The 26678-nt window shown below is 39.4% G+C and overlaps 1 protein-coding gene across 1 annotated transcript in view; it reads left to right on the forward strand.

Moving 5' to 3' along the window:
• The first annotated feature begins 14202 nt into the window (after positions 1–14202).
• ZRANB3 (zinc finger RANBP2-type containing 3) overlaps positions 14203–26678 on the forward strand; it is a 46882-nt gene continuing 34406 nt past the window's right edge. Inside the window, exon 1 of the mRNA XM_059820340.1 lies at positions 14203–14354. Coding sequence (XP_059676323.1) covers positions 14203–14354 — 152 coding nt within the window. The remainder of the gene's footprint in view (positions 14355–26678) is intronic.

Genomic DNA, 26678 nt, shown 5'->3' on the forward strand with positions numbered 1-26678 from the left:
TATTTTTCCATGACAATAATGCAATGTCCAACACAACACGCACCTAGAATCCTTTTTAGAGAATATTTGCAATGAAAATATATTAAAGATCACTTTGATGTGCTTAAAACAAAAAAGAAACCACAGCACCTAAACTAGGACACTAATAATTTGTAATCTTCACTGCAAGTAAAAATCAAAGACTCGTTATTGTCAATTCTAACAGTAGAACTACTATCAGCAGATACCATGAGTATCCAATTATCCATTTTACCACAGTTTCTTCCACTGAAGTATATGCAACAGTCATTAACACACGAAAATTAGTCAGCTTCCTTTGGTTTCCCTTGAAAAGCTGTTAGGCAAAAGTTCTTGTTCGGAAATAGTCTGGCTTCCCAAGCGTAAGAAGGATGAGGATGCATCAACACAAAAAGACAAGCCAAGTTTTATTTTGAGTCGAGATACTGACATTCTATGTAGCTATGCTAACCAATCAAGCTACTTTTAAGGGAAGACAGAAATTGCTTTAAGTTATGGAATAGATTCAATAGATTATAAAAGAAAGGGAAAAAAAGAATCTAATGCTGGCAGCCAGTTTTACCCGTTAAACACCTACAGAGCACATCGAACTTTGATGAAGAACTACGTTTCAGAGGACAGAGGGATTTACAATGCTTTAAAGGCAACAGGCTTTTTACTGTACTTTCTGTTGAAATGCTTCAAATCATACTGTGATAACATGAACAAGCATTCCCCACAAACTGATTTACTACTTTTGCTACTGCATCACTGCAGTATAAAAACTGAACATTTGATCAAAGCCTAAGTTATAAGGGTCATGAATTTTCCAATGCCTCAAAACTCCTACTGTATCTCCATAAGAACATACTGAATACTTCCGCTCACTTAGAATATGAAAACAGATGGAAATCTTCTTGTGGATCCAGCATGCCGGTCAGTGATGCAACTGCTCCCAGCTACACACTATCAGCAGGAGGTTTTTATGCCCAAAGCTCTGACATCAAAAAGGACTGTGAGAACACTCCTCAATCTGCTGTTGGCAGAAGCACTCAAATTAGTTCAAACTTCACTCACCAGCTGCACACCAACAGCCTTTTCTAGATTCAGCTGTGCTAAAGAAGTCACTGATCTCACTTCCAGTCACCATTTCCTCCATCTGCCAGTTAAACTGCTCCTGTGAACCTCCCAATACTCGTTTCCATTTGATAGAGTAAGAGACCTGTATCTTACACAGCTGAAAGTGAAATATTCAGGAACTCCTCACAATAACAGCTCATTTAACAGATCAGAGGGGGTGACAGAGGGTATGAACAAAAAGCTAAGGATATGTCAATATTATGGCCTCTTTCACAAAGGCAGCTATTTGCAAGACGCACATCTATTTCTATTCTGCTTCACCGTAACGTTAAATGGTTTAGTTCCACACTAACAGAAAGCTATTACACCTCACTTAGCTGCGAACATAATCCTTCAAAACAAGTGTGGTAGGTTAACTGCTAGTTGATGACAGAAAACATCTTTTAGAAAAATACAAAACTCGGCACCGGATCTTTGCTAAGAATGGTCAACTAAACCAAATCCAACAATGACACCTTCTACATTTATGCCTTTTAGAGGTTAGTTTTGGATAACTTGCGTTACTGGGTTAAAAAACATGTTTCCAAAATGAAGGAGCAACTATGCTATGCTATTTAGCCATAGCTTTAATGATATTTAAGATGTTTGTCCTGACAAGCTTCAGCCTTCAGACCATTCTATACACATAAATGGCAGTACAAACTTGCTAACAAATAAACCTGGGGAGGGGGCAGAGGAGAAAGTTGAGAGTGTTAAACAAAGGACAAAATTCCATTTTATACAAAACTTTGAGTTATAAATTGAAGAATAACAAGAATTGATGTTGGGAAGGAGATAAAAGAACAAAACAACTTAGCAGCAGATGAACAAAGGCAGGTGAACACTGCAGTATATAAATGTTTATGCAGCAACCAATGGCTGCAGAGAGATAATGCCCCATTCCCTTCTAGAGATCCAAGATAAAGAACAGAAAAGAAACCCTTGAATAAGCATCCCACAGCAACGCTCTTCAAATCTACAGTTTGCTTCAGCAGCCTGGATACAAACATAAAATAACCAAATATAATATTCTTGGAAACTTACTTCTATATATTGGAGAAGAGTCTTCATCATAAAATGACGCATTGACAGGATTCTCATAATACATACATTAAACTGCAGGAAACTAACTTATGCACAAGAGTAGCAGTGGAGGCTGTTCTGTAATTAAGGCTGCTGAGCTTCCATAAATCTGGTTTCAGACATTATTTCCTCTAAAGCACTCCTTCAAAAAGTTATGAAATCAAAATAAGATTACAGGTAGGATGAAAGTACAATTTTCCCAACAATATTTGATCATAATCTGTTGCTGATTTATGATCTCCTAGAGATAGAGCTTTTCGATATTGCTTTCAAAAATCTCTTAACATTGTTATGCAGGGCATCAGCCCACCACCTCAAAGAAAAGCCAGCAAAGAAACACATAAAACCTGCTTTAATGGGCTTGCATAGATGCTACCTACCATCCAGAGTAAGCACCATATTAAGGCATTCATATAGATTCTTCTTGCCTAAAGGGTACGGTGTGAATGACCTTACTATTCAGGTCTTGCATTGCCAAACGACTCATCTTTCCATTACTAAAAGGCTCAATTTGGAATGCAGCGTTTAACAAAAGCCCCTGGGTCATTCCTACCTAGCCATTACTAGGTGGATTGTACATGGGAAAACTGCCACTAAAAGCTTAACTGGGGTCCCAAACGCCAATACTCCTGCAGTCCTTCCAGCCTAGTGGTACCAGGATTACAGAATACTCTACCACTTCTATGAAAGCTCCTCAGGTGTCACACCCATGAATTACAGTATTTGTATTTACTGGCTATCGCTTAACTCTGTTCATATGTACAAAATAAGAAGAATTAAAGCATGCAGGAAAATTTCAGAATCTATACGCTTTAATAGTAATTTTATTGGCCATCACTAATCAAGACATCCAAAGTTGTTGCTATTTTTTATGCAGGAAGTAAAAGTTATAGCATAGAGTTGTCTAGCGCACCAAAATTGAACAATGGTGTTATTATATATTAAAAGGTTTTTAAAAATTGAATGTGTGCTACATTGCAGCCAATTCAAAGTTTATATAGCTTCATTAACATTATCTGACAAACCACTCCTTATGAATGTGCTGTCAGAAGTCCCATTTTCCCCAAAGAGACAAAAAAAATGCAACTGTATCAACTACTTCTAAAAATCTAGAATACAGCACCTTGAAACTTTAAATGTATCATCGTATTTAAAAAGATGTGGCACTACCTTTCTTAGCCAAATTAACTCTGGGGAAAAGAAAATGTGTGAAAATGGTGATACAAAGATATACAAACTTAAATTAACCTAGGCTACTGGAGCAAACTGATAGCACCTTTCAACTGAATAAAACACAAAACCCCAGTATTTATGTTTCATAGCCAGACCTATACCTAAAGCACTTCACCTAGAACATCCAGCTAGTTTGAAACAGTTTCAGAGACAGACTTCAAACAAGTATTATAAAATAAGTAAGACTATGATGTAAGGCAAACACACTGAAACATGAGAAGAAATAAAAACCAAAAACTTAATACAAGTTAAAGGAAAGAAAAAAGCATAGACAGAATCATGCTTAAGACAAGAAAGAGGAAAGTAGTAGTATCTGTCTCCTCAGATTTTCCTTCTTTATTCCTCCATACACACACAAAAAAATAAAATATAATCAGAGGACCACTGCAACAGATTCAAGTAATTCACCCTTTCCAAATCTTTAACAAATAGTTTCTGGAAAACTGCTAACAAACCTAACCCAGTACACCACACACCCCTCAAAATTGCTGGTATTTAGTCAAACCCATTTTCACTCCTGAGAAAAGTAGTAGTTGATAGCAATTTACAGTTTTGTAAAATAAAGTGACCTAGCAATAGTGAGCAATGCAGTTACAAGTACTACATTTTTGACCTTCCAAGATTTAAAAGACAGAACAAGTCTTTGTATTATCTGTACCACGGGGGCTTTTTTTTTTTTTAATTGAGGAGTACAAGCTATAAATTACAGATTTTCTACAAAATACTCAAACCCTCGACATCGCAGTATTTACTGTAAAACAAATGCTTAATACTAGCTGCCTGGCAATAATATTATCATTGGCAACAAACAAACAGAAGATTATCGAAGAAAACATGTTTCTATTGCCATTTCTTCCTCCTGAACAGAAAATTGTTTGAATAAAACCTTTTGAAAAATAATTTCAGAACTTCATTTCTGTTGCTTTCATTTCAACAATAAGTATGTATTCCTAATCTAACATTCACAAGAAATACTACATTGTAAGATTGCTGTGATCATGTCTTCTCCTTACTATTCAACCAAAAAGCAAATCTCAAACACAATACTCCCTGTAGAAGACCAGACATGAGAAAGTCACCCCGCTGAAAATTGCAAGTTAATGCCTCAGTACAAAAAGACTAGTCTCAGACACTCTGTAAGAGAAAAAAACCCAACACATTCCCTGTTCTGCATTAGGCACACAGAATTTCTCTAATTTCAGGCTAATGAAAAAAGGGCATCAATATTAAAAAAGGAACAACAGCCCCCCCCCCCCCCCCCCCCCCAAATTAAAGAACACTCCAAAACACCACACACTTTTGTAGATTATCTGACAACGCACCCTAAACAAAGTATCCGTCACTCATTTGGGGTTTTTTCCATCACCTTCCTATTCCGGCTTTCTATAGAGATCACACAAATCCACCAATGTGTATCTTGTACTACAGGTTTAATTATGAAAAATAGAATTTGTGCAAGTCTCTTACTGTGAATATCCTGAATTCTTCTTAGACTCAATGTAAGAGAGAGCTATGTCTCACTCCTTTTTCTGTCTCATTCTGATTCGCTCATAAAGTAAACCCCTTCTTCAGTGCTGAAAACTCATTTAAAAATGTTATTAAAAGAGACTGTAAAAACCAGGCTGTGATACAGTTTGCTCTCGATTCTGCTAACACTTTGGATTATAGGATGCTAGATATATATCCACATGCAAAACTGTCCAACATGCGACATAAAACCCCCCATAATAAAACAGCCCTCTTCCAACACCATCATAGGCAGCACGAATATAACATTTCCCCTCCAGACAATATAATAGGAGGTCTAAATAGGAACCCACGACAGCCGATATGAGCGCAGCACGCTTGCACACAACTGTAGGTAACCCGAGGGGCTAAACCCGAAAAACCCACCCCTGCGACACTTGGCAGCCCCGGAGCCCACCGCCTGAAGGGCTCGGAGTGCTCTGAGGGCCACCAACAGGCTCCCTGCCCACGGCTCCTAGAGAGCGCTTGCCCAGGGACCAACATCCTCCGGGAAGCAACCGCCACAGCGCGGCCGGGACAGACCCCAGGCCGGGGCGGCGCGGAGCTGCGGCGGGCCGAGGGCGCAGCCCTGGGGCCGACCGGCGGCCCCACGGCGGGGCGGCGCGGGAGCGCAGCTCCGGGCCGCCGGGCCGTGCCCCACTCCCCCGGCGGCGGCCAGCCCTGCCTATATTAGGGAAGGGAAACGGGGCCAGCCTTTCCCCGCCGGACCGGGACCCCTCCACCGCCACGGCGTGCAGGTGCAGCCGGCCCCCGCCGCCAGCCGGCCCCAACGGCCGCGGCACGCGCCCCTCCCCCCGCGCGGGCCCGCCCGGCGGCGCGGCCGCCCTCCCTCAGAGGCTGCCCCCCGCTCTCCGCACTGCGGGCGCGGCCGACCGCCCCCCCCCCCCCCGCTCTCCTCAGCGGAGTGCGCGGCCCCGCCGCCCCCGCCCCCCGCCCGCAGGGGCGCCTTCCCCGGCGGAGCGGCGGGCTCCTTACCGCGGCAGCGCGGCCGGCGGGCTGGGGCCGGCACGGCGGCGGCGGGCTCACGCACGAGGGGCGCTTAACCCCATCGCCAGCCCCGACAGCCGCCCGGGTTCCTCCTGCTGCCGCGGCGGGGAGAAAGGCCCGCCCCGCTGCGCCGCCGCCGCCAATAGCCGCGCGGAACGCTAATGATTAACGGCCGCGCGGGCCAATTAGCGGCGTGGCGCCCTCCCCCGGCGCTGCCGGTGAGTGGTGCCTCTCGGCGCTTACGCGCTCGCAAGCCCGCCCAGAAGACACCACCCAATCGCAGGGCGCCGCTGCCTTGACAGACGGCTGTGACCACCAGTAAGGATCCCGCCTTGGCGCGGAGACCGGCACCGCCGCTCCCGCCCACTGTGGGCAGCCGACGACCACTGGCAGCGCGGCGGCGCGCAGACGGACTGCTCCCGCGGCTAATGGTAGCCCGCGTGTCCTGTCTTCCTTGGCCCCCCCTCACCCGGGCGGCGGCAGCCCTCCTGTGACCATAATGCGCCCGAGCAGGTCCGCTGCCGCCTGGGATGCGGTCTGTCCCGAGCAGCAGCACCCCAACCCCGCCGGGTGTCCCCCACTAGCCCTCCCGGCAGGCACACGAAGGGTCCGCACCCCCAACCGGGCCGGTGCAGGGCAGGCTGGGAGCTGTAGTCCCTGCTTTGTCGCGCACGCCTTCGCCCTCCGGGGCCCTCGCCCTGGCTCCAGCCCTCAGCCGCTCTTTCCGCCAACTTCCATAGCCAGCGGCACTGCCCGGGGCACCCCGTCCTGCGGGCCCCTCGCTCAGCCAGGCCCTTAACGCCAGCCCTGCGCCTACCACCCTCTCCTCCCAGCCAGCCCGCCTCTCTTGGGGCGGCCTCTGCCGTGAGGTAACCGTGCCGCGTTCCTTCTCCCTTTCCGCCTCTCCGGCTCCCTCAGCCCTCCCTCTCTCCCTCGCGCACCATCCGAGGGAAGCAGTACGAGGCACTGCCGGGCAGGAACACGCCGTTTAACTCGCTCCCGGGGAAGCGAGACGAGGGAGGCGGGGGGCAGAAAACATGAAGAAAAAACGCTCCCCGGGCCCGGAAGCGCCGCGCGCACGGCGGCCAGCGGCGGGAAGCGCGCGAGTGAGTGCGCGTGTGCGCTCCCCGCCCCGCCACCCCTGGCGGTGCGTCATTTCCGGGCGGCGGCGGTTTGAGGCCGGAGCCCGCGAAGGTGCGGGGCGGCGGCGGTCGGAACCGTGAGTGGCGCGACGGGGCCCGGCCTAGCGGCCCTCGCCTGTGAGCGGCTCCTCGGGTGAGAGGGAGCGGGAGGGGCCGTTTCCAGCCTCTTCCCGGCGGTTGCGCTGTGGTGTGATGCAGTGACCCGCGAGGAGGCGGGGGGTGACCTGGGCCCCGCCTTACGGGTGGGCCGGGCCGGGCCGGGCCGGGAGCGTGGCCTGGCCCCGCGGAGCAGCGGGGTGTAGCGCAGTGAGCACAGTCCTGGGGTGCCTTAGATGGGACTCGCTTGTTGTAAAGGGACGAGCTTCCAGGTGACTCTTGTTCTTTCTCAGCCCATGTTTGTGAGAGAAGGTCCCTCTAGTTCTGTTCGCCCTGGCCGCTGCTGCTGCGGGGTTATCCCAGCACGTGCTCTGGTAGTTCTGCTATTGCAGGACGCTGCTGCCTACAGGGAATTGCGTAAGCCAAAGAAAATTTTGCCCCTAGGCAGGTGTTAAGATATATGTTCTCCTCAAGCCCAGACAAACTGTTATGTGCTATAGAGCTTTGTGATGTCCTTTGTTCTGTCTGATTGCTTTTTCTTGTAACGTTTTCTTTAAAATGCTGTATTCTAATGACTTGGGTAGTTTTTCAATTTTTTATTATTCTAATGGCGGAAGAATGGTTGGTGAATCAATCGGCCAAGGTCCCATGATTTTCTTAGAGCCTTAAATTCCCTATTAAGTTTTATTGAAAACTCGTGGAGCAGTTAAGACCATCAAGAGGAGATTTATGAAGCAAACACTTGATGGAAATACTGATTTATTTTAGGCATCTGCTACTGAGCTGCGTGATAAGGCTATACTTAGTAGCCTATAAAAATAAATAGTGAGTTTATATCATTATATCAGCTTGTGTTGACAAACAGCTGTTGCAAAACTTAAATAGTTCTTGAAGTTCTCATCAGTCTTGCACCCAACCTTCCAGTAAAGAAATGTGTATCACCTGAGAAAATATCCTCAACAAGTGGGGTCTCAATACATACCTCTGGAAGGATAAGTGTCTATAGTGGAATACAGTATAGCAGCAGCAGTGTCAAAAAGAATTCCAGAATTTTTTTTTTCCCCAATTTTATTTTATTTTACTAATACTTACACTGCCCTTATCCCTTGGTGGTTACTTACTTTTGCAAATCATTTATGAATTCATTGAACATAATAGAAGGTGGAGCAGATTCATTTGAAATATTGCTGATGTTGTTTCTCCCATGTATGAACAGTCTACTTGTATTTAAAACAAAGTTTCAGTGCAATTTTTTCACAACAGCTCAGTTTTCTTAAAAGTTTGAGGGACTTGCTCAAAAGTTTTCCTGGAAATTGTAATTACTGTACAAATACGTTTCTAAAACTTGTTCTGTTAATTAATTTTGGAAAATAGTGGAAACTAGACTGCATCAACCAGTTTATAGGTACATTACTGTAGATCCCCTTTAAAAAAAACTGCAGCAGACTTGAAAGATAAGACTTACCTTTATTAAAGACATGTTGACTCCCACCAAATAGATGCATTTTTCCTGGTGTTCACAAGTTCTGCACTTCATATGGATTTTTATGCCCTATAAGTGAATCATGCTGTAGTTCCATCAGTCTTCCCCATTCCTGCTTTTGAAAGTTGGGATCATTTACCACTAGCTAGTCCTGAGGTACTAAAGCAATTTTAGAGGAGAAGTTACTGGGTTTAGTAATTCAGCTATTTCATCCTTGATTTCCTTTAAAAGACTTGAGAAAATACCGTACAGTTTTTATTTTTGTTTTTTTACTCATAAAACTTCTGTAGCTGAGTGAACTCTCTGAGTGAAAAGTTAGGTGTCCACACCAAACCTTTTAGGTCTATTTTGCCTGAGAAAACTGAAGTGCCAGAGCTTGTGATCTAGAGATGGGGGAAGGTTGATGGGATGCGTATTACAACATATTAAGGACACAGAAACAAATGAAAAATTGTAGTTAGAGAAAACATGCACTAATCTTCTCTCTCTTCTTAGAGCTTTTGAATCTGCAATGGGTAGAACAACAGATGCAAACTGGTCTTCTGCTACACTGACTTAAAGGCTATTTTTATTTGTTGATGGTACTACAGTGGTGTACATAATTAATCCATCTCAAAACGAAATATAAATGACCACCACTGCCAAAGTCATTATACACAAGTAAGGCATCAATTCTCAGTATAATTACTACTTTGGCGAATCAATAAAAGGCAATTTGGTGGAATTAATTTCTTTCTCTGTCTTGTTTCATCACTGTTCATTCTCATTTTCTACACAAGCAAAATAAATCTTTCATAGGGTCAATATACCTTTCATAGTGTCTTCTGTAGCTTTGGATATCATAAAATAGTGCTGCAGGTATGAATATAGACTGAATATGGATTTTTATCACTGCTGTTTATTCAGAAGTCATGACAGAGATCTTTGAATCTTCAGGGTATGATTTTTTGTATGATCATTAAAAAGTGCATGTTTACAATAATTGAAGTAAACTTAAAAGGTTTGGGAAATAACTATGTAAGTGTTGATTTAAAAAAAAAAAAGTGCATTTTAGATAACTAAGTTCTTAAAACTTCATTCTGAAGTGCATGTTCTCAGGCAGTCATATCTCAAACATCAAATATTTTACCTGAAGTAATTTTTTACTTGCCATGAACTCCACAATAATCAACTGCGAGAGTGGTAGGTTATACATGCACAGCAGATGGCAAAGTCCATCTTTGAAAACTTGTAGTCCAAGTTAAAATTATAGTGTAGATAAGGAAAATGCAAAGGACTAGAGTATAAAGGTGGTAATTAGGAGAATATTGGGGTAATGTGATTATGCACACTACTTTGCCTTTCCAAGGAGCAATGTGTGAAAGGTTTAATGCACAATTCATATTGCTGTCTTGTGCTCATGCTAGTCATTGTATATGTTTTTATAATAGTCACTGTTCACTGCATGTGGACTTCTTTAATTATTCCCCTATTCTATAATTATTCACCATTCATTTCTTTAATTAGTCACCTAGAGAAAAAAATAAACAAAAACTTGTACGTATCTGGTAGTTAGTGATTTCTGAGTTGCTGTTGCTGCTTTTTAAGATAGATCTGCAAAGTCAGTTTTAACCTTATTAGTGACTGATGCAGAAACATCTTTTTATGTTAGTATTGCTGTGTACTGATGAATCATATGTATCTCCTCTAATTCAGATTTATGCTTCTGAAACTGCATGGGTTTTATTCAGTGTTTCAGTGAAAGAATCTTGTCATAATCTAGTTCAACAGAAAGTTAATTATGTTATCATTTCATTCTCATATTGTCACTCATACCAAGCTATGTAGCAAGCTGATCAGAAGTATGCAATTTTCTCTGCTTTTATAGAATAGAAAATCATCACAGAAAATGAGTCAGAAATTTTCTTTAAGGATGAATCACACAACTCAGTGTTAAGCAGGTTTGTTGGGTCCAGCAATCCTGCAGCATGCTTGTTTAAGGTTGGCTCTACAGAAATGTTTAGTGTTTGGTTTTTGCCAGCAGTCTTGAAGTACCTTAATCAACTTTTAAATTAAAAAAAAAAAAACCAACAACAAACCTCTGTGCAAAATATTGTGATAGAACTATTGAAGTGATGATGATTGCTTTCCCAACAGTTAGAGCTGAAACATTTCTGTTTGCTCAACTGAGAAATGAAGTGCCCATTTACCAGAGCTTTCTGACTTCTCTTCTGTGAAATCCATCTTGTGGGTACACAGAGCAAGCCAGAAGCTTTCCTTCTTCTGTTAAGCAAAGTTTAGTGATGGACATGTATCAAAAAGCCTTGATACTGATCATAGTGCTTTTATCTGCTGCTGAATGTTCCAGAGGTCCAAGGTACAAGAATATTGTTTCTTTAAAGATATGAGAGAGATTCCACTGAGGAAAATGGGGAAGGGAAAAAAAAAAAAAACCATAGTCAATAGTGCAGTCACACTTAAATGACACAGAATGCCTGGTTTGCCAAAGAAATCCAGATTTCCTTTCTCTGTAACTGGCTGTTTCATTGACGTTCAGAAGGTATCCCTCTTTATCGTTGAACAGGTTATGTTCTAGAAGGTCTTTAGTCAGAAGTCTGTATCAGGAGGAGGTTTAGTAGCACTGGGCTTGTCTCTTGTTAGGTTAGCATCTTGAGTGCATGACCTGATATGAATCTAGGGAGAAAAGATCCTGTCTTTCTGCTGATAGTACCAGACTTACTTGAGAACTGGGCTTTCTGTGCCTTGATCATGCTATTGGAAGCACGGCAGCAGCCTCTCTCCAGCTGTGGACTTCTTATTGCTGAGTGAATCCCTGGCACTCATCCAGTGATTAACGTCAGGTGCTCAGATCCTTGAGTTACATGTTTTTGAAACCAGGGTTAAAACCATGTTTATACAGAAGTCCTTAAGTGTGTGTGTATATACACGCACACACATCTCTATGATTCCAGTTAGGATTGTTGTTTTCATACATGTGCAATAATATTTCTAGGGCTTTATATGTGGGACAAAGGATAACTCTTCAAGAATATGCTTCTTAAAATAGATTCTCTAGCAGCTAAGTAATTTAATACAAAACAGAACAAAATCCATAGCAATGGTAAACACAACTTTTATGCCTTGACTTTGAGTGTTGCTCAGTATTTTAAATTTAAATTCACTTTTTTCCCCTCATTGTCCAGCAGAATGGTATATCAAAACGGTTGTGGTTACACACCACTTCATTGTAACAGTGGTAGTAGATGCCTAAGAAGGTATGCAGTTCTCCAGTGTTACCCACAATGACAATCTCATGGAACTTGGCTGTAGGCTCATCTGCAGCACTTTCTTTCCAGTTCTCTGAATGTCTGTGACGCGTTTCTTCATAGGTATGCTTATAATTCATCATATAACCAAAAAAAGCACTTACGCATTTTCTGTCTGTCTGAATGTCATTAGTTTGACTGCTGATGCCAGTGACAGGGTACTCCAAAATCCTCATTTTTCTAGGGTTCTTCAACAGTTTAGTGGATTTCCAGAACAATCAGGTCCTTCTTTTTTTTTTTTTTTTTTTCTTTTTTGGAAGGGGGTGGGCCTTTTTTTGATTTGGTTTGGGGGATTTTTGGTCCAGTTACAGACATTTTTGTCAACAGTACTGACAATGCCCATTTCTTTTTGCTCCAGGAGTGGCAAATTCCTGGTAACTTCTTTTTGCACTGCTCTCTAGTCCTCTCTTCTTTCCCGTTTTCTTTGGATCTCCCTGATTTTAAGACATTATTAACTGTCAAACAAGACAGGAGCCGGCTGACTGGGCAGTGTGAGAGGAGTAGAGCAGGGGGTCAGCGAATCCCACCGTCGCTTCTCCGCTCCGCCTCTGGCAGCACCACGGCCAGGGGCTCCGTGCGCCGCGTCCCGCCGCGGCCCAGCCGGCACTGGGGTAAGCACCATGGAGAGGGGCTCCCGGGGGCCGGGGAGTTTCCACGGTCTTGGAAAACTTCCAGTAGGAACCCCCCCTCCCCAAACCAAAGGAAGGTTTTCTCAGTTTTCATCTAACGTAGGCCCGTGGAAGATGGAGTGTAAGAAGATGTTTGTGTAGTTGTGCTGGACCAAAAGCCCAGGCTCTTTCAACTTGGGCTAGAGATAAATGCACTACTGCACTGTATCTGTAGCTAGATTGTCTTCACTGAAGAGAATGTAACTTCAGCTGAAAGAGTGTACATCAAGTTTTTTAGCTAAATTTCATAAATGGAATTCTTTAGGAATACAGAGGTGCTGTTCTTTCAGTGTGGCATATAGTTTCATCTGAATCAATGTGTTTGTTTTACCTCCTCACCTGTACTCCATGACAATAGAAGGAAACTGTTGCAAACTCTGTTTTCCATTACTGTGCTTTATTATGTTGATTACTTTAACCATTTGCATTGTCCCCAATTCTATGTTACTTTGTAACCCGTCAGTGTAAAACAACGGGTTACTTTGCCCTGGAGATATTTGACGTGAATGACCGTTTAGCTCAGCACATGTCTTCTTGTGAATATTAATGGTTCATCCTGCCAAATCACATCTGACTTCTTCCGAGTTGCTTCAGAAATATGTCAGTATCAAAAAAAAATCCAAGTGCAACATGTTCAGAATTTTACTGTCAAACCTAGTGGTACAATGTCTACTGTTAACAATACAGGAAGCATATTTTGGCTGATATTCTTTGTTCCTATGATCGTTAAGGTAATCTTGCTCCTCACACAGGCCATGAATCCAAAATAATTAGATAATGCTTTAATGTAAAGGTTTGTTGCTTTCCTCATGTTTAGTCAGCCCACTGCTACTGAACTTTTTAACTGTTTGTTTGTTTAAAGTCAATTGAAGTTATAAGAGAACAAAAGCTAGTATTTCTTCTCTGACCCTGTCCCCTTGGACAAAAATGAATGAAGAATCCACATTTTTAGTCTGAAGCACAGTATGAGAATTTTAATTGATTAATTCTGTGGTTTAAGATTGTTTCTTTCTGAGGAGAATAAAGTTCATTACTCTTCACACACACACACACATACCCCTTCCCCCAGACTGGGCATATTTTGCCCTTTTTTCCTGATTTGATTCTTGGGATTAAAAATCTTAGAGGACTGTTAGTTCTGTCATCAGAAGGTTAAATAACCTTTTTTTCTGTAACTTTTTTGAAAATGTTTACTAAAAGAGATATATTTCAATGTTTACAAGTTAGCTCTATTTGAATGGCCAATAACTGTAATCCATGAATAGGGAACTGTCTTAAATAACTGTTTCATAGCATTGAGGAAGTGATACATGCTGACCTGTTCATACTGGAATAATTAGAATTTTTTATTGATGCTGAGGTGGTGGGCTTTTCCTCCATCATCTGCATTATTTTTTTGCTTTCTAGGGAGAATTCTCAAGGCTTGAAGAGTTCTATAGATATTGAATATTTCAAGATGGAGTGATAATTATTGTTTCATGAAGCTTTATTCTGTAATGTATTGCAGACCTGTCTTTTAAGTAAGACATCTTTTGTTTTGTTTTGTTTCCCTTAGGTTCAACATGGCTAGTACATTCCAGGAAACACCTACACTTGAAGATTCTTATTCAGAAAATGTTGATGCTAAGCTGTCCTTTCTACCTGAAAGACTGAGAAAGAAACTGCTTCCTTTTCAGGAGAAAGGCATCATATTTGCACTTCAGAGAAGTGGCAGGTAAAATCCTTATTGTATCATATGCTAAAAATAATTATTTTCGGTAAACATAAATTACTTTTTATAAAGACTGTGCAATACCAGCAGCTTTTAGGTAAGTTATATTACATAAATTTTTCTTAAACTATAAGATAATGTGGTTTAAAATGAGAGGTGGTTTCATTTTTTCCCCAGAGGATGAAGAAATGTTTAATAATGCATTATGTGAAAGAGGATTGTAGTATCAAAGATCTCACGTAAGAGGAGGTTGATATCAGTAGGACCATCCTTTTTGTCATGTTAATGGAGAATTCTTAAAATAAGTTAATTCACATTTGTTTCTTCAGTTCTTAATGGCGTGGTAGAGCTGTTAAGAGAATGACTAACAGATTTTGATGCATCTGTGTGGTATTCTATTTTAAACTTGGTACAATTCTGGCATGTAATCAGGGTGTTCTGGAACTCACTGAGCTACAACAGCAGAGCAGAAGTCTTGCAGAGTGCTCAGTTAGCAAGTGCAGCCACTGATAGAGCAGACATTCAACAATTAAGTACCTGATAAATCAGAGAAATAGTTTATGCAGCAGAGGCTGGAAATACTTTGCTGAGTAAGATCCTGTTACTGAGTTACCCGAGCAAAGAAGAGGGAAGGGAAATGCTATTTCCACGTTTATAAATTTTAATTTAGGCAATTGCAACCTAAAGCCATGAAACTCTTGTATGTTGTTCTTTTGGAAAGTAATGACATTTTAGAGGTCTGGCACAAATTAAATTATTTTAGCTTAGGTTGTTAAAGAAGGATGAAGTTAGTTTCCGATCATTTCATTTTGCTCGGAAAAAGAGTCTTAGGGTCTAAGGGGGTTGCTTGCTGACATTTGTGACTTTTTTTTTTGCAGGAGAAAAGAAATGTGCATCTCTTTCTCTAAAGGTGAAAAATTGGGAAGGAAATGTTTATCATCAATTCTGGCAATTATATCAAACTTTTGATCAATTAAAATTTCCTCTGAAGATTTTCACTTTAATTTTATTCCTTTGGCCAAAAACCTTTGGCAATTACAACATTGCTGTCTTCAGGGAGTGAAGCAAACCAGCTGTTTTATGGTGCCAGATTAGGTAGCAGAGTAGAAAGACGAGCCCAGTCATTAACATGCAAGTTTGAGATTGAAAAAGCTTTATGCTGTTTTGGCATTAACTTCTCTGTGACCGCTGCTCATATTAGGCAATTTCCAGCGGCACAGTGTGACTGTGAGAACGAAAGCATACAGTTTTAATGGATCGCTAAGACTTTGATAGAATAGATGGCAAAGTCTACATTAGAATTGAATTTAATACATCCAAAGCCCTTGGCTGCCATATCTCAGTTGATCTGATTCTAATAAGGGGAAGTGAGGTTTATATAGTATGCAATTGAGGTGCATTTGTATATACAAATAGTGAAATAACAGAAGACATTAAATGCATGTAGTTTCTTTTAATGTTAATTAGCGTAGGTTAGTGAATGTATTTGAAAGCAGCATAATCTTTTGCAGCCTGTTTTATAATATAGAGGCTCCTCAGGAAGCAGCTTAACTGTAGGACTAGATAAATTTTAATCCGATATTTCTTTCTTATTTTTGTTTGAGAAGTAACAATTGCTTGGAAGAAGTATCTAAAAAGGTTTGGAGTACCCAGTCTAATGACTCTCTGTCAAGGAGGGAATGATATTATTTTCATTAGGATTATGGGATTCATGTTGTTTTCTTTTCTTGAAAACCTTAGTTAAGACTGTTGAGTAATATGGCACTGATTGTTTTACTGTGGCATGCGTGTGAAAGTATTTTCATCGTGATTGTGAGGAATCCTTAGCATTGCAAATTCTATGTGTCAGGTGGGTCAAATTGAGGAATTGTGTGCACACTCTCAGCCAGCCTCTATATATAGTAAAATTTATTAAGTCAAACTTTCCTGAAGAGTATTTTTTAAGATCTGTTCCTTGCTCAGGCAGATCTAATCTTCTGTCTGTTCCAAAACAGAGAACAAGAACCTCTGCTGCTTGTAGCTGAATTTTCTTATTAGTTTGTCAGCCCTTGGTTCACCCAAGTCTTTCCCTTTTGTGTACTCCGTAATGATTTAAGCCTTCTTTCAGTATTCCCAGTGGTATATTTTAGCAGGGTCTGGTACTTTTCCATAAAAGTGTCTTTTCTAGTTTTAAAAATACATAAACATAGGACACTTGAAGTAAGCAGTATGTGCATCTCAGCTCTTCTTTCTTCTCTCCCTAAGGCTATATGCTCCCTTTGCAGTCATCACTTAATCCATGCTTTGCCGTAGTGGCAGAAACTGGTGTAGAGAAAGTGCTCTATTGTTGGCTGAAGAGATTCAGTTTATATTACCTTAGGTTAGACAAGCACCCAGCGTGAAAAGGGTGTTATTATTAGAACAAACTTTTATTTCTTGCATGGAAGGGGCTGGAAGTAAGCTATTAATTCCCTTGTCTTTTCCCAGAGCATTAAATAAATCTGCAGTTGTGATTTGTGCTTTTGATTCATTAGTAAATTAATCAAAGGCTTTTTCAGTAGGTGCTCCAAAGACATTGTCTAGACTAACAGACTGCCTAACACTTTTCTAGGAAATAATAATTTTGGAGCCAACAAGACAGTGTATAGTTCAACATATGCTAAGATACCTTTTAGATCACAGACATGCCTTAAAGGTAAATAAATGCATGGCTGCTTATTCCTTACTAGAGATTATTCTTCAAAAGTGCACTCGGGAATAGGTACCTAGGGATGGAAACAATGTTTGGTCTTTATTTATAACCTCAAACATTAATGTGCAGAATAGGTGGGTGCACACAAATTCTGTTCTTGAAAACTATTGGAGTTTTTTATGCTTTTCTTCCAGGAAAAGTGTAAGTTACTTTTAAAAACAGTGTTAATACATATTTATTTACTTGTATGTGCTTTAAACTGTCTCGTAAATAGAAAGCAACAAACTTGTCCCTTCCAGGAGCATAAACTCTTAGCAATGGGCTTAGGAAATATTTAGGGTTGTTAGGGTCAGTTGTGTGTACTCTGTTGGGAGGTGGAGGTGAGCAATTCTCTCTGTTTGCTCTTTGCTGATTATTAGTCATAGTTTGGGCAGATGTGGACAAATCCCAATTTCCTAAGAGCTCAAGGGTAGCCTAATTGCAAGTGAAGAGGCATAAATTGAAAACCTTAAAGTAAAGATGTGATCTTGCTTATTGGGTTTAGTTGCTCTGAGCAGCAGAGTGTAATTTTTTTTATTCTTCCATGTAAAATATATGAAGTGTGCAGGAGGAGTCTGACTTGAGAATGAAGGCCTAAACAATACTGAGAAGTCACCAGCCAATGGGTCAGGTGTTACTGAAGAGGAGGTGGGAGTGTCAAAGCACAATACTCTGGAAAAAGTGGTAGAAGTTTGGGCAAAATATCCAAGATGCAGAGACATATGGGCAAATGGCTTGACTGTACTGACAAGGATTGTATTCAATCTCTTTTGAGCCCACCTGTCTCTTTGGATATTAATTACTTTTACTGTTACTGTTCACTAACATAGTACTTGGAAACTCACAATCTCTTTCTACCCTGTATTCTTGTTTCATATCCTCTCTTTATAGAAGTGTGAGATACCTGTCTTGTATTACAAACAATTTGCTCACCTGAATATACTGTAAAAGTCAGAGACATGCTATTGTTTGAAAGTTCACTCTCTGGCTACTGGGTAACATGTACAAACCATATCACTAAATGCTTTATCAAGTTTTATAAAAAAACTGTCAGCGTGGACTTGCAAACATCATTATTTAGCGTTGCTTGCCTTGTTGACCGTATCTGAAAAAGATGCTTTCAGACACACAGTTATTTTTTTTCTAAATGTTGGCAGAACCATTTGTTTAAGCTGTCTTGCTTGTGGATGCGAAAGAGGACTTGAAGGTATTTACCACTCATGAAATAAGCTTTTCCATTATAATTGTATGCTCAAACCATACAATTCTAATCTAGTTTCCTGCTGTGTTTTCTTCTTGCTTTCTTACGTATGGTTCAAGTGCATTAACATTGTAACTTCTATTTTCTGGCAAAAAAAAATATATTTTATATAAATTTATCTAAATATTGAAATGCTTATTGATACATTTACCAGAATCCACTGTTGATTTATAGATAACTTTTGCTTTTTAATAGTACCTTTATAAGTTTTAGAGGTAATACATTAACTTATATTTATATGTTCTGGAGGTTATGATTTTTAGTTTCCCATACATGCTGGCTTAACGTTGTTTATTGAGTATAGACACAATAAAAAAAGTGGTAAATGACGATGGATGGCACTAACATGATATGCAGAGTTTGTATCCGGCATTAAGAGCTATCAGTTTTAATAAAAGGGTATTTGTTTTGTTAGGCACTCATTTTCTAGAGTAAGAAAAAGTTACATAGCGTTTAATGTTGTTTTGGGTAGTAGGCTACAGAGAGAATCATGATAGTGAGATCTTTAGAGAATGGATTGCAAGTGTCCCCTATTGTAATAACAAGTCAGTTGGCTGCACTTCAAAATAGTACATTTTTTTCCACTGACTGTGTCTCTGACTTTTTGCAAGCTACACAGGAGAAATGCATAGTTAATTCTTTGTTAATTAAAACAGAGTTTTAGTTCAAAGACTTATTGTTCTTCATAGAAATTAATTTCCACCCCCTGCTCAAAGTAGACCAGAAAAACAGAGGGTCACATCAAAATTTCCTCAGAGCTTATGAACACAGCTAAATGGTTCTAGCTCCAGTTCCTCCCTGGAAAGGCAGAGTATATACAGTCTGCTTAGGTTTTAGCAGTTGAATCATAGAAATGATAGCTCTTGGGCAGGAAGCAAATAGAAATGTTTACAATTCCCAGGCACGGTATAGTCCTTTGTAGGGCCAGGAATTTCAGATACAAGTCGTATTTAAATTCTTGGGCAAATTTCTACACAAATTTCTTTAACTTTCTAGGATGGTAGTAGGAAGGAGTGATGAGAATGCACAGAAATTGAGTCTAGATGTCTGTGCATCACAGTAGACTAACATTTTTTTCCCCTTGAAATTCAAAATTCTTGAGTTCTCAGAAGTCCTTATTCTGAATCTGCTTTGTTGTATCTCATTCAGCCTGCCTGAACATAAAAAAAACACCCTATAGTCTGCATGTCCAGTGCATTCAGCAGGGGTGGGGTGTGTGGAAATGTGTCTTTTAATAGAATTTTTTAGACCTTGAGGAAGAGGTTAAGCTTTCTTTTTCTAGACTCTGGACTAGATAGCCTGAATCAGGTGATTTTTTTCTGTATTAGCCTTTGAATAGTATGAAAGGTATAACTTCCATTTGAGTTGACTGTCTAAGGGAGTTCTATTTCTAGCTTTTGGAAGCTGATATAATAAGAGAAAATATGTTCAGTCTACGTTTGCTTCTAAGCACATTTTAGTTTGTGCTAGAACAGTAGGTCCTTTTGCACTTTTGTTTAATTATTTTTCCATTTTACTCTTACTTTTGTCATTTTTATTGAGTTTGGTTCTGGTTTTTATGTTGTCTATTAATCTTTCTTTCTCCTTCTGTATAATGCCACTGTTGCTTTCTGTCTTGTATTGCCTTTTTAAATTACCAGAGCTTTTGTTTTACTTTGCTTTTATCTTTACTATTTTTTGATCCATGATTACTGATTTATTTGCTTTTTCAGTGTATTTCTTTTCTTCAGTGTCTTATCTTTGATAGAAGCTATGAATAAGAAAATTTTAGAGAAGAAAATACATTTTTCTTCCATTTCCATTTTGAAGCACTAAGCTAGATGCATGTTTACATATCTGTTACTGTCTATGTCTTATTTTTTCTGTCCTTTGTTTGAAAGGTCATAGGTTGCTGCAAGTCTATGTTGTGATTAAATGCAAGACCAACTGCTTTTTAGGATTGTCTAAAATAATCTCTTTCAGAATCAGCTACATGGTTTAAAGGAATACTTTAACAAAAATGTTTTACAGGCCACTGTTGGACTGTCCCCCAGTATTACTTCTCAGTAGTTCTCTTACAGGAGATGTGGCATCGTTATTTTCAGTTGAATTTTGCTTCACTGTTTTCATCTCTGTTTTAAGTCCTCACAAAGCTACAGTCTGTTAGTTTACTTAATGCCTTAGTTGAACTTAAGCAAGTAGTGTACAACTTCATTTATGCAGTGAAAACATTAACCATTAATTTCTAAAGGATGAGAAATGTAACAGAAATGGTTGACACGGGGAGTTCATATTTTATGGAGCTATAGTTATTTGGTAATTATCAGTGTATTGTTTTTGACACTAGTATTTATGGAGAACATTTATAAGAAGAATTTTTCTTCAAGTTTTATTCATATTGGGCCATTTTGTTTTGAGTAAGTTGCTGAAAATCTTAGTGAGCATTCTGTTTCCTTGTAAGCACATAACAAACTCTATCTATTGTTCTTGTATGTTGCAGATAAGGATGTAGAACTGGTGTAAGTACCAAACACAATACCTTTTAATGACTGCAGATGTTGTAATATTACTGTTGTTGTGAGACTGGAGTTAATCTGAGTTCTCATTATTAAACTTGTAACCAATTTGATCTTAAGATGGAGAGTTCAGAATTTAACATAAAGAAGATAAATTCAAAACCGGACAGGGTAAAGTTAATCATAGTCTATTTTGGGAGATCTACTTACTCTGTTTTTGTCACACTGACTTTGATAGATGCCAAATTAATTAAATTTGCGTGTTAGAAGATGAAATTCTGTTCACATTTGGTTTTGAGGTTTTTGTTTGGTCGGTCTTTTTAGTCATGTCTAGGAATATTTCTATGAATGCTTCATTTTTATTTTAATTTGTACTTGGTGACTTGAAGCATTGAGTGCCATTAACAAGTGTCTCCATTATTTGTAGATTTTCAGATCAGAGAGAACTGGGAATAAAAATAATTCTAACTTTTTAATATGATTTCTGTCTCTAGTCTCAGTAGACTGTGGTTAGATAGTCTGAAAGAGATGTTTGAAACAAGGCAAAAGTCTCTTACTAGAGTAAGAAAGAAATCTTCTTTTATTCCAACATATTCAGCAACTCATTTTAGATATATGAAATGATTACAATTTTGTGATAAATCTGAGTCCTTAAAATCTGCATCATAATAGATGAGCAGTTGTTTCCAGTCTTACAAAACAAACCTGAAAAGTAATCCTTGGGGAAAAATAATGGAATAAAAAATGGGTATTTAATGAATATGTAGAGGATCAAACAGTTAATTTAATACATTTCAGCAATTAAATATGGAGTAGCTCTGTGAGGACTGTGTTTTTAAAGAAAGGTTTCTTTTTATAAAGATGTTAGTTTGTAATGTTTCGGAGTACATTTCACATCTGAGAAGTGCCAAAGGAGGGGGAGAGGGAGAGATACGATTAAATGAAGATGCTAGCTCACAGAATGAGGTTCAGATGCAGGAAGTATGAATGAGAGATTGAGCCAAATTCTGGAGAGCTTTCATGGCCAGGGAGGCTTGTTTGGAAGTGGTGCTGGAGGAACTGGGAAGTAATTCAAATGGAACAAAAAATGCATTGTCAGTAAGTGAACGTAGAATGTCACTCTGGAGAGGAACTGTGTGGGGTTAAAAAAAAGATTAAAGAACAGAAAAAAGCAATGGTAGTAATCTCAGAAATTACCTGGGCTTAAATGTGAGTTTTAGCAACAGGAATAGAGACGAAAATACAGACTTTTAGAAATATAGGGCACAATTTGTTAGAATGGAAGAGAACAGCCAAGTGAGATAAAGACTACAAGTGTAGGTAATAGGTTGACAACAATGATGGAGAGAGGGGGAAATGAGTTTAATGTTAGTTGTGTGCAGTGAAAGTTTGCAGCGGGAGAGTCCACAAAGAAAAACCGTTGTGCTTAACTATAAGCATCAGGGAGAGGGCAGAAGGGAAGTGATCAGTTTTGACTATATCAGACAAGTTGCTTTAATGCAAGTGAGGAAAAAGTAAGGTCTTAAACAAGTATGAGTCAAATTCTGACTAACTTAAAGGAAGTTGGAAGGAGAGGAAGAACATGGGCAGAAGAGAAAACTACCCCAAAGGTAGCTGGGTAAACAATTTAAATCCACGTGCTTTATGATGTCTTTGTACTGTGTTGAAGGGGGGACAAGTTAGAGTAGTGGAGATAAAGCAATGTAGAAAAGGTCAGCAGAATTGCTTAGTTCAGAGATATTTGTCAGAAAAGAAGTGGGATATTCTGTTAACAGTTGAATGGATGATTGATTTTGAAGTATTTGGAAGGTACAAAAGTATTTTGAAGTATTGGTATGGAGAAGGAACGAAGTGTAGGAGAAAACTAAACACTGGTTTTGAGAGCTTGGGTACTAGAGGGAAAAGACATTGAATCTGGGAACTATTGAAAATGGAGAGACCAGTGATGAGACACTTTTCTAGGTAATTATTTTCCCTGTTGCCTGATTTAGCTACCTTTAAAGGAGGAAGACATGAAGAGAATAGTTCTTTTGCAGCTCTTGCAGTGCATATTACTGCAGGGGGAGGGTCACTTGGGAAAGCAGAGTTTATTGGAAAAGTAATGCCAAGTACCTAAATTTCATTGAAAGTCATTAGACTACATACTAAGGAAGAGCTACTGTTAATCACAGCTATTTCAGTCATGCTGATTAATACTGAGGTTAAGGTTTGTAGCCTAGATTGTCAGTAGTTGAAATTAGTTGATGTTTTTCCAACTGTTCCAGTTAACTGAAGTCAATTTTTCTTGCATTGAGTCAGCTGGTGAACCAATTTGTCTCTGAAGCCAGTGACTGAATGAGTAAAGAGTTTTCACTATCACTGTTAGGTGTTGTCTTGACTAGAATTTTTATCAGTTAACAGTTCAAATAATATATTCTAAAAAATCTGTTGAAGTGTCTAAGCTTAACCTTCAACTTGACCCCTTTGATATGTGTTATTCCACACATATTTGTCAAAGCTAAAATACTAGAATATGTTGGTAAATGTACTCTCATAGCTTTCAAATCTTAATAAAGCATTTTAGATTTTTTTTTTTTTCCAGTTACATGTTGAGTGTTGGAGAAAAGCATAAGGCAACACAACCATTCCCCTCTACACTCCTTTAGAGAATCATTAACACTGCAGATGTGGTAATTTAGCACATCTTACATTAGATTGAGGGGGTTTTTTTATTTAGGGTTTTTTTTAAATACCTAGCGTAGTTCAAGAGCAAGGGTATCATCTAGCTTAAATCTTTTGAGGCTCTATTTTTGGTGAAACAACCTTGATTATTTTTGCAAGGAAGTCAGGTCTCTTTGTTCTAGTTTTAGGACTGCGTGCTGTGATTACTGACACACAAATGTAATGGTTGCTTGCGCAGTTTTATATAAAGATGTACTAAGTTCAGATTCCTTAAATAACCCTTGGTTAAGATGTTAGTGCTAAAGTGTTGGCTTGTGAGTGGGAGGTAAATTATATGTTGTAGCGTTATATAAAACTGACTCACATGAGTAGGTGAGAATCCCAAGAATATCAGGACACCCACACTAGCGAAAGAAAGATGCGAGCTTCCTCTGTACAACATGTTCCAAAGACTGCATTAACAAAAACAGCTTTAATTTGTTTGAGTAGTAACAAAATTTTTCAGTGTTTTAAGAAATGAAGTGCTACTGCTTTGACTGTTTGTCTTGGAAAATGCATATAAAAGTGAAGGAGTTTGTTCTGAAAAAGTTACCTGCAGTTCTAACTATTTTGTTCTGGATAAATAGCTGTTGAAAATTAATCAAAAAGTTAAATTATCCCCACAAGCAAGCGATAGTTGTGTTGGATCGCTGTACCCCTTTAAGTTTTAATCCTTCATGTAAGGAAGCAGAACTGTCTAGTTTAGGGAGGATGATATTGCAAAATATTTCTGTAGTTACAAGAAACCTCTAGCACTGACTGTATGACTTAGTAGGATTCTTGGTTATATAGACCTTAGATAAATGCCAGTGTATTGTTAATTGGTATTCTTGCAAGTTCAAAATTAGGTTCTTTGTCTTTGCAAAGATACCTTGCTGAAGTAGCCGTAATTAATATAAGAAACTTTAACTGTATTGTTTGCTTCATTAATATTGCTAACATTTCAAAAAGGGTGACCTGAATGTAACCCAGACACACAGAAATAGAAATTATTTTAATTTAAACATTTTTTCCTTCCCTGAAACTCATCTTATGAAACTGTTATAGTATTAACTTCTTTCTGATGCAGACTATTTTTGTGTGGCTGTATGACATATGCCACATGAGCTTAGCCTCAGTTTCCTTCTGCTTCTCCAATCAACTCATCTGCATAAAGTTTTAAAGATCTGCTTCTCCTTCTGCTTTGCAAAGTTCGTTCCAATCTTCTTGACATCAACACAACCAGGAACTCTTTCTGTGCTCTTTGAGGTTTGAAAAATTATCCTTTCTGACCTTCCAGAGGCAGAACTTTCCTCACCAGAACTTTCATAGTGCTAGGTTTTGGGTTTCTTGCTTAATTCCTTCACCCGTTTTTCGCTAACTTCTGGTTTCTTTCCAAGGTTTGCTCTAGTAAGAATCTGTAAGTGCACCTTTGCTTGGTGCTTGATACCTTTGCAAGACTGTTCTGATAGTGCATGCGAACTTGTGAGTATCTGGTTCTGGGGTTCTGATTCATCCAGCTTTGTGTGGTCCCTTAAATTATGTGATTCTTTACATTTAGAAGAAAGCTTCAAACACAGTGATGGGTTTTGTGTATAACCTCAGGTGCTTGCATTTGTTCTCTTTTGTGTGGGGATCAACGATAAGGTTTTGGACCTATGTGCACCTGAGGTGAAGCAACACAATAGACTTCTTGCTCTCTTCTCTGCATGCATATTCACTTACCAGGATACGTTCTCACACAAAGGTTTCTGGTTTGCTCTTTGTGTTTGCATTTTAATGGCAAAACATAGTTTTATTTTAAAGCTAATACATCTCAAAATGAAAGGGTTGTTAGTGGAGACCAGACTATGTGGTTCCCTTCTATTTATGAAAGATACTACTGTGTCTGAAGCCCATTGCTAACCCTACAACTGCACAAGAGTTACGAATAGTAGGAAGATTGTAGCAGCATGTGCAATGCATCCCAATGAGATTCTGATGCTTTCTGTTAGGAAAAAATAGCAGATTTCCTCGATAAATGGACAGAGATTCAAATGCTAGGCAGAGGATTCACTGTGAAGAAGGGAAACATTTAAAAATGAAATGGGAAAGAATCTGTGGTGGTTTTTGCATGGTTGGACTTTGCTGCTGAGAGTCGGTGTGACTGAGACGCCTACAATTATTTTTTTTCCCCTCCTTTTCTGAAACTTTTGACCATGTGGGCTGAGCTTATAACAGGATATGGAACTGCGTATCATAGCTCTGATTTATATTCTTGGATAGAGCTATTATTAAGGTGTCATATGAACAGATGGGATATGAATGATGAAGCTCAGATTGGGTAACTACCAGTTGAGAGGAAATGACTAATTGAACTTCAGAGAACAAGAAGTCTGTCTTCTTACAGTCAAAATATGTGAAACAAAAATACATATTTGTCCCTTCAGTGTAGCTGAAGATCTGTTTCTTCTGCTTGGACAGCATGGAACCTTTATGTTCATGTTGGCAGCTTGTCTGACTGCAATAATATAGAACATACTGAAGTTTGTTTTAAATAGAGGCTGCATGTTTTTAAGATTATGTAAAGCAAAATGTAAAGTATTGCTTTTTAACAGCTTAATGCAACTATTAGATATGAGTTCTGTGTGATCTGGGCTATAATGATGGGCAAGTTCTTTACATTTCAAATCTAATCGTGATTATAAACTGGGAACACTTGATGATTCCCCTCTCAGTTATATAAGCTATTTTTCATTGCCCTAGAGTCTAATGAAAAAAATTTTGGACTTCTCATATTTTGTAACTACATTAAGCAGGCATCTTTAAGGTACTTACTCTAAAACTGTGAAAACTACAGAGGATGAATGCTCTAAAATGCATTAAGTCATAAAATAACTTGAATATCCTCAATTTTCACTTTGTTTTATTAACTTCTACCTGTATCATAAACTCATCTTGTATGTCATGTCAAAACTTTTATCAAGTGTAAGTGTCAATAATGTCAGTTAATTGGCATAAATCAGCAATTTTTAAACTGCAGCACTTCAGGAATTGAAGTATGAACAGCGTGACTCAAAGCGGTGATTCATGTTGCTAACTGTATCGTAACAGAGGACTTAACACATTCAGATAGTCTAACTGGAACTTTAAAAACAATTTTGTGCACCTGGTTCATAACAATATGTGATGTGTCTAGTCGA

The sequence above is a fragment of the Gavia stellata genome, chromosome 8 (assembly GCF_030936135.1).
Source record: "Gavia stellata isolate bGavSte3 chromosome 8, bGavSte3.hap2, whole genome shotgun sequence".
NCBI lineage: Eukaryota > Metazoa > Chordata > Aves > Gaviiformes > Gaviidae > Gavia > Gavia stellata.